At 45.5% G+C, this 8,991-nt stretch overlaps 1 protein-coding gene across 1 annotated transcript; it reads left to right on the top strand.

Annotated features, from left to right (window-relative positions):
- Positions 1 to 2,344: 2,344 nt before the first annotated feature.
- On the top strand, positions 2,345 to 5,179 carry F5J12DRAFT_906877 (uncharacterized protein; the record flags this gene model as incomplete). Its single annotated transcript, XM_051748834.1, has 7 exons — positions 2,345 to 2,575; positions 2,624 to 2,914; positions 2,967 to 3,297; positions 3,463 to 3,795; positions 3,868 to 3,943; positions 3,974 to 4,787; positions 4,814 to 5,179. The coding sequence occupies 7 exons, from the start codon at positions 2,345 to 2,347 to the stop codon at positions 5,177 to 5,179; spliced, it is 2,442 nt and encodes an 813-aa protein (XP_051597211.1).
- Between the last annotated feature and the right edge of the window lie 3,812 nt (positions 5,180 to 8,991).

Raw genomic sequence — 8,991 nt, forward strand, 5'->3', positions numbered from 1 at the left:
TGAATGATTCCCATGGCATGATGGCAATACCAGTACTACAAGTCAATAATCCTGAATGCATATATGAAGCAGAAGCTCAGATAAAAATATGATGTGTTGTTCTGCAATAGCATTGCTGTTTGTTTTGTGTGTTTCCCATCTGCTCCAATGGCGGAGCCTGGCTCGCAGCTACATAGACCAGCACCTGAGATTCCAACTAAATAGGCAAATCGTCCAATGTGAAACACAATTTATAGTGGGAAATTCAGATACTCAATAGTGTGAGAGGTTCCACTTTCTTCATTTCTTGTCTTCCTGGGCCCATCTTGTATTGTGACAGGGGGATAACCCAATTATGGATAGGCCCGTCCATTTGTGGTGAGCTATCTATGATATGACAGATTGGCCCATCTTATGCAGTGCCAAGGGTTTGTAATCCTGCAATGGATGGATCGGTCCATCTTATGTTGTAACACTGGTTTTTGTTTTCCCTTATCTGCTGCCTGAGAATACCATGGATGGGCCTGTCCTTATGTTGTGATGCTATTAGATGGTATTACTGACAGGCCCATCCATATGTTGCAACAATAGAAACAATACTACTGAAGGGCCCATCCTTATGTTGTGACACTATTAAACAGCATTACTGATGGGCCTGTCTTTATGTTTTGACAGGGTACATCTTACTGGGGCCAGGCCTGCCCATATGTTGTGATGCTATACATGAGATTACTGACAGGCCTGTCTTTATGTTGTGACAATATCAATAATATTACTGAAGGGCCCATCCATATGTTGCGACTCTATTAAATGATATTAGTGATGGGCCTGTCTTTATGTTTCAACAGGGTACATCTTGCTGGGGCTAGGCCTGCCCATATGTTGTGATGCTATGCATGAGATTACTGACAGGCCCATCTCTATGTTGTGACAATATAAATAATATTACTGAAGGGCCCATCCATATGTTGCAACTCTATTAAATGATATTAGTGACAGGCCTGTCTTCATGTTTTGACAGGGTACATCTTACTGGGGCCAGGCCTGCCCATATGTTGTGACAATATAAATAATACTACTGAAGGGCCCATCCATATGTTGCAACTCTATTAAATGATATTAGTGATGGGCCTGTCTTTATGTTTTGACAGGGTACATCTTACTGGGGCTGTGCCTGCCCATATGTTGTGATGATATAAATAATACTACTGAAGGGCCCACCCATATGTTGTGATGCTATACATGAGATTACTGACAGGCCCATCTTTATGTCTCATCAGAGGTACATCTTACTGTGGATGGGCCCATCCATATGTTGCATAATACTACTGATGGGCCCGACCTTATGTTGTGACTCTATTAAATGATACTAGTGACAGGCCCATCTTTATGTTTCAACAGCAGTACATCTTACTGTCAACAGGCCTGTCTATATGTTGTGACATTATGAAACAACATTACTGGCATGCCCATCTTTATGTTGCGACAGGGGTACAGCTTATTATGAACAGGCCTGTCTAGATGTTGCAACACCATAAATGATATTACTCCCAGGCCTGTCCATATGTTGCCAACTTTGTATTCTAATCATAGATGGGCCCATCCTTATGTTGTGACCCTCTCCATGTTATGATAGGCAGGCCTGCCTTGATGTTGTAACAGGGGGGTAACCTACCAGGATGGGCCTGTCCATGTCTTACAGCAACTCAGTATACTTAATTGGTCATGGGCCCATCTAAATGTTTCAACATCCTTACCCACTGCAGGCCCTCCCATATGTTGTGGTAATGCACTTACAGGCCTGTACATGTGTTGCTCTCACTTTAGTCCCTTGGGCCTGTCCATGTGTACTGGCTAATCTATTTAGGTGGGCCCATCTTGGGGTCTATATGAGCATTGGTGTTTTGGCACACAGGCTGCCCATGTGTTGTGACTAAATGTGACTACACTATGTGGTGTGTGTGATTGAGGTTATAAATGGACATGAGTGACTGTGTGTGTGAATGGGATGTGATTGGGTAGTATATGAGAAATACACTCTGTAGCAATCTGAACAACATCCTAATTTGCACTGAAGTGATAATCACATAACATGGAATTGGCCTGCCTGACCATCTAGAGTATGCCCCACTGTCCAAGTTGCGGTAAAGGTGGCTTCCAGAGTCACAGCACTGTTGCAATGCACATGAGCCAGCCATCCTCTGGGTGCAATACCTGGGTCAATAACTTAGTCTGCCTTCACAAGTCTCTCCAACCTTCGAGCTTGAACATTTGTAACTCTCAACACCCAACACACTTAGAAGATGTCCCAATGAGCACCAACCCTGATGACTATGCAACTCACGATTACCCAGATTTTGTTCATATGGCATTTGACACATGGGGGCCAACCACAGATGACTTCAAGGGCACAGCTAAAATGTTTGGACTTGGCCCAACATTTATAGACAAATTTAACAGTGACCAGTTCAGCAACCTATGGGCATCAAATCTGTACTACCCCTTCAACTCCCACAATGAATGGGAGCTGGCATCATGGTTACTTCGTTCAGGCCTGAGCATGAGAGCTATAGACTCTTTCTTGTCATTTTCAATTGTATGCCTGTCCCTATTCTCTCCAAAGATCATTATTGACATGCACCAGATACAGCTACTAAATATTTCCTTTTGTACAGCCAGAGCACTTTGTGGGCTGGCTGAGTTACTCCCTGGTGGGCTGTGCTGGCGCTCAATGGAGATTACTCCTTCACAGCCAACCAAACACCCTGTGCACTTGTACTGGCATGGTCCCCTGGAATGCATTGCATGGCTCCTCAACCACCCTTTGTTCTCTGACCAGCTCAATTTTGTTCTGAGGCATGTATACAATATGCCTGAGAAGCTTTGTAGGGTGTATACAGAGTGGATGACTGCTGATGATGCTTGGTGTATGCAGGTATGTTTCCACTGTGAGTTATAGATCCTTTTATTCAATTGTTGTACCCCAGTCACAGCTTCCATGCAGAGCGACTCTTCTTGGCACAATACTTTCTTCAGACAAGATGAATATTACTACTTTATGTGGTGGCAGAGTTGCTCATCCACTTCTCATCAGCCTAGCAAATATCAAGATGTCCACACACCTAAAATTGTCATCCAACTCATTTATGCTCACCACTCTCCTCCCCATCCCCAAGTTTGTGCACAAGAACAAGCATATGTGTGGCCTCCTTGAAGATAGGCTCATTCATGAATGCCTGGATATTGTACTTGAACCCGTCAAGCAAGCTGCCAAACTCAGCATTATGTTACTGGATTCTCTGGGGCACATGTGGTACTGTTTCATGCCAATCATGGGTTATATTGCTGACACTCCCAAGGCTGCCATGCTTGCAGCTGTTGGGGGAAAGACTTCCCCAATCACCATGGTGATGTACAAACAGTTTGGAGACCCATTCCGACATGAGCCATGAACTGCATCCACCACTTTGGCTCAGCATGCAGTGGTGAAATTGAAGGTCCACCCTACAAACATCCAAGTCTTCTTTCGTGAAGCACAGTGCTTTTGCCTCAGCAGAGTTAGTGACCCATTTTGGAGGGACATTCTGCTTTCTTGTCCAAGCACTTTTATAACTCCAGAGCCCCTTCACCACCTGCACAAGGAATTTTGGGACCATGACATGAAGTGGTGCATAAATGCAGTTGGTGAAGCCAAAATCGACTTTTGCTTCTCAGTTTTACAGCCTACTGTGGGGTTCCATCACTTTAAAGGTGGTGTTGCTAAGCTGAAGCAGGTGACTGGACATGTGCACCATGATGTCCAATGTTACATTGTCAGTGTTATCACTGGAGCAGCCCCTCCCAAAATTATTACTGCTATTCATGTGCTTATGGACTTCTGATACTGAGTCCAAGCTTACTGCATTGACGATGACAATCTTTGTATAATATCTTCTGTACTGGATGAGTTTCATGTGCACAAGCAGTCAATACTTGATCACAGTGCATGATGCAGTAAGGGAAACAAGCCCATCGACAATTGGCACATCCCCAAGTTAGAACTCATGCAGAGCATCATACCAAGTGTGAAGTGTGTCAGGGTCACCATCCAATGGACTGCCGATGTAACTGAACACACCCATGTATCAGAGATCAAGACACCTGCATCAACTAGCAATAACAATAACTATGATCCTCAAATTTGCCAGTACCTTGATTGCACTGAAAAATGTAGGATGTTTGAACTTGTGACATCATTATATGAATCAAAGACTCACTCCCATGGTCGTGTGGAAGAAAAGTCCTTGGAGGTTGAGGATGGGAGTTCTGATGATGGCAACAGTGAGATCAGTGATCACGAGGAGGTGGATCTAGTTTCCAAGACACCAGGTCCCACATGGCCTGTCACCGATTACTTCGCCATCTCTGCATGCCTCAGGACCCAGGATCCAGACTCCATTCCCTTCCCCTTGTGTAGTTTTATCACAGATGGTATGGCGATCAACCTTTCCTACGACCCACCCTTGCAACACATTAGTGTTGATGGTGCTGCTGAGAAGTTTGGACTACTTGACCTCCAAGCCACCCTTGTCAATTTTCTAAATCATGAGAAGGTGTATGGACCAAGCTCTGTGCACACTATAAGCAGGCAATGTCAGGGATCAAGCTTTTCAACCCTGCCTTTTACTGATCTGCAGGTTTGGTACAAGATGCAGCTGCAGAACATGGTGATACATGATATCACAGACATCCTCCCTGCCCAGACTCTCTTCTGTTCTCCACCTTGTGAGACCTGGACCCTTGGCCACTATGATGCAGCTATCATCAATGTGGACCCAGTTTCAAATGGCCAGAGAGTGGCCTGAAAGGTTTGTGGTCCACACTACTTTTCCATGTCACTCACAAGAGTATCTTAGGTCATGTTGTTGGCCAGCTCCATCTCCTGATGCACCCTTTTGGCAAGAGGGGGGTAAGATGGTCATGGACAGACTGTTTTTTGGTCTATGTACAACATTTTGACATAGCAGCTGAAGATGCAACACACCTACATATCCTTAGGCTCACAAAGAGAGCGAATGGCCAATGTCTTGGCGATGTCATCCCACTCAGTCAGGTCTGGGTGTTCACACATCTCATACCTCACTTTGGGCAAACTGCAGATAATCAATTGACAGCATACAACTCCTTCAAGCATTCTACCAATGCCCACTTTGCCATCTGATCCTGAGAGAGACATTGGCAGCGTGGACACCAACAATGGTGCACTCCTCACTGATAGTGGTGGTACTTACCTGCTTGCACAACTTGTTGAGGATTCAACTGCACTGTGTCCCACTAACCCTGCTGATCTGTTACATGACCAATGCTGCACATACAACATCATCGACTGGCACTTGGAGCAGTTCTTGACAGGATGTAATCCAGATCAACTGCATATGGTCATACCTGGGGAGGGTGGTGTTGGTAAATCTAAAACAATTCAAACCATCACTGAGAACTTCATGCAATGAGGGGTCACAGGGATGCTGGTTAAGGCTGCCTACACAGGCATTGCAGTGTCTGTCATTGATGGCAAGACATTGCACTTCATAGGTTGGTTGTGTTTTCATCTGCACTATATTACTCTCTGCTGAGCATGACTTTGTCTCATTAGGCATGGTCCTGCTCAATGGCAGAAGACAATCAGCACAGACTCTGAAGGCGTTGGAGTCATATTGCCGAGACAAACACTATCTGATCATCAACAAAATCTCCATGGTTTTGTGGGAGTTCCTTGTCAAGCTTTCGAACATCGTCTGTTGTGCTAGGTCTGCCTGTACAGGCTCTGCATCTGAGGAGCCATTTGGTGGGTTGAATGTCATCCTTGTTGGAGATTTCCATCAATTTCCTCTGGTGGCCTCAAAAGCATCTGCTCCTCTATACTGGCCTTGCAATCTTACTAAGGACACAGAGGATCAGGTGATCAGATGTCAGATCTTTGAACAGTTTGATATCATCATATGGATCAAGACTCAAGTGCAGGTAACTGATGCCAGTTGGATGGATCTGTTGCATCATGTGCATCATGGTAACTGCAGAGAGGATCACTTGTCTATGCTTTGGGGGCTCATGCTCACTGACCCTCATTGTCTGCCTACTGATTTCTTGCAGGCACCATGGAGAGATGCTGTACTGGTCACACCATGCCATGCTGTGCATATGTGTTGGAATTCAATGTGCACCCTATCTCGTTCAGGGGACTGCAGGACCTATCTTATCATTTTCCCTGCTTGGGATTCCATCGCCAGGTGTCCGCTGACATTACCTGAGAAATTTGCTGTGGCTTCTAAACCAAAGACAGGGCATGCATGCAACAGACAGGAATGTGCTGGGCTGTCTGACAAGATCGAGCTTGCCATTGGAATGGGGGTGATGGTCACCTTTAACATCTCAACTGACCTAGACATGGTGAATGGTGTGCAAGGTCATATTGTGGACATTGTCCTCAACCCCAGAGAAAGTGTGCAGCCTTCCCCATCTCATCAAATCATGTTGCAGTATCCACCTGCCTTTGTCCTCTTGGAGATGAAGTGCACTAAGGCAGAGCCTCTCCCTGGTCTGCTGATGGGTGTGCTGCCCAGTCATGCCTCTTTCAAGAACATTCACCATCACAATTACTTCAGGCTGCAAGTGTACTGTGTTGGAGTCTATCACTTTTACCTTAGTTGTGGTTCACTGAGCACAGCATTACATAATCCAAAAGCGGACACTTAGCAGTTTATTTTTTCCTTACTGCATCTCAGCTTCAACCAACTTGAAGTCTGAGTATATTCCTCTCCATAGACTTGACAATCCTGCAGCTCATCATCCTCCAAAAGGTTATGAGCCCTGCTTGCAAGTTCTAATCCTAGGAAAGTTGAACACGTCAAGTCTGGTACAAAGTGTCTACTATGTCTGGTCTGTCAGCATCCACTTCTGGTCCCTCAAAGGTCCCAGTCTCCACCTCAACAGTAACCTCTACTACACCTTCAGGTAAAGCTACTCAAGCCTCCAGTCAACTCTATGACATACCATCCCTTGAAGACAATGGTTCAAACTTCCAGACATGGAAGTACCAAATAATGATGATCCTAGATGTCCATGGACTTTGGGAGCTCATAGAAGGAAAGTTGAAGGCACCTGATGCAGCAGCTGATCTAGTTGCATGCACAGACTGGCACTACAAGGATAAAGAAGCAAGGGCTCAAATCACACTTACTCTAAAGGACGACCCACTTAGTGGTGTTCTGCATGCCATGATGGCAACAGAAGTCTGGAAAAAGCTATGTGAGCGCTATGAAGGCAAAGGGAAACAAACGATAGCCTACCTTATTGGAGAACTATTTCATGGTACCCTAGCAGATGACGTCTCAATGGAGACACAGCTTAATGCCATGTGGCAGAAGGCAACAATCCTAAAGTCTCTTGGACAGCCCCTTGAAGACTCTCTTGTTGCCATAGCCATGGTCATCTCCCTTCCAACCTCATACTCAACTCTTTGCACTATACTCATGTCATCTGATGAGAAACTAACTCTGGACTCTGTCATTTCCCAAGTCTTGATAGAGGAGAAGTCTCACCACACCTCTTCAGCACAAACTGCCCTCGTAACAAAGATGCCTAACAAAAAGGGAAAGAGGAATGACAAGAAAAAGAAAAAGGCTTGTGGCTATTGCAAGAAGATGAACCATGTCGAAGATGACTGCTACAAGAAGAAGGCTGATGAGGCAGCCAAGTCCCTGTCACAGGCTGAAAAGGATAAGCCTAAGGAGGACAAACTTGTTGCTAAAGTCATGTGCATCTCACCTGCTGAAGACAGCACCCTACAGCTCTTCATGGCCACTGACAATGGCGAGAATCTACACATGCACTGGGTCATTGACTCCAGGTGCCTCTGTGAATATGTGCTGTCAGCAGAAATGGTTCACTTCGCTAAAGATGCTCTCACCCCTGCAGCCTGTAGTCATTGGAAATGGGAGCACAATTCCTGCTACCACCATTGGATGGATCAAACTTTGTATGGATCTTCCAAATGGGAAGACCAGTAGAATCCTACTACAGAAGGTCTATTTTGTTCCAGATCTCAGTGCAAACCTCCTCTTGGTGGCATACCTTGCCACTAGAAATGTCCAGGTCACCTTCACAGGTGGAACATGCTCAATCACCTGACAGTACAGACACTGTAGGTGTGGGTCATCGTCAAGGCTCACTCTACATCCTTGCAGCAAGGACTCACTCTCTGAGTCATGGAGCACTTGTCATACAAGGACCATCTCCACTACTTGACCCTACCCTTACTTTCCCAGCACTTGCAGCTGCAGCACCAAAGTCTGTAGCCACACTTGACTTGTGGCATTGATGACTTGGGCATGCAAATACAAAATCTGTGCTTAAACTGGTTAAAGCAGGAATGGTTGAAGGCATGGAGCTTACTGGCACTGAGCACTTGAACTCAGTATGCCAACCTTGCCTTGAAGGGAAGCAACACCATAAGGTGATACCCATCAGGTCAAACATTGAAAGCCCAACAGTACTCTACCAGACATACTCTGATGTATGTGGCCCCATGGAGACTACAGCCCAAACTGGACACTGCTACTTTGTAACCTTCATTGATGCTCACTCACACCACCTTGTGGTTAAACTAATGAAATCCAAGGATGAAGTCTTCCCCTCAGTGAAAGACTACCTCGCTCAAGCTGAAGTTGAGACTGGTGAAAAAGCAAATTATTTTCGGAGTGACAGAGGCAGGGAGTATGGCTCAGATGAGTTCAAGGCCTACCTCAAGTCAAAAGGGGTCCACCACTGAGAAGACAAATGCCTATACCCCACAGGAGAATGGCATTGCCAAGCAGATGAACTGCACACTTGTTGAAAGTGTGTGGGCGATGCTAAAAGACACTGGACTGCCAAATAAATACTGGGGGGATGCTATCCAGTATGCAGCCTACCTAATCAACTGATCACTGACCTGTGCTATCTCCAAGGATGTCACACCACATGAAGCCTTTACAG

This window comes from Pisolithus orientalis, assembly GCF_024613125.1.
Source record: "Pisolithus orientalis strain OTSU chromosome Unknown F5J12scaffold_31, whole genome shotgun sequence".
NCBI classification, from domain to species: domain Eukaryota; kingdom Fungi; phylum Basidiomycota; class Agaricomycetes; order Boletales; family Pisolithaceae; genus Pisolithus; species Pisolithus orientalis.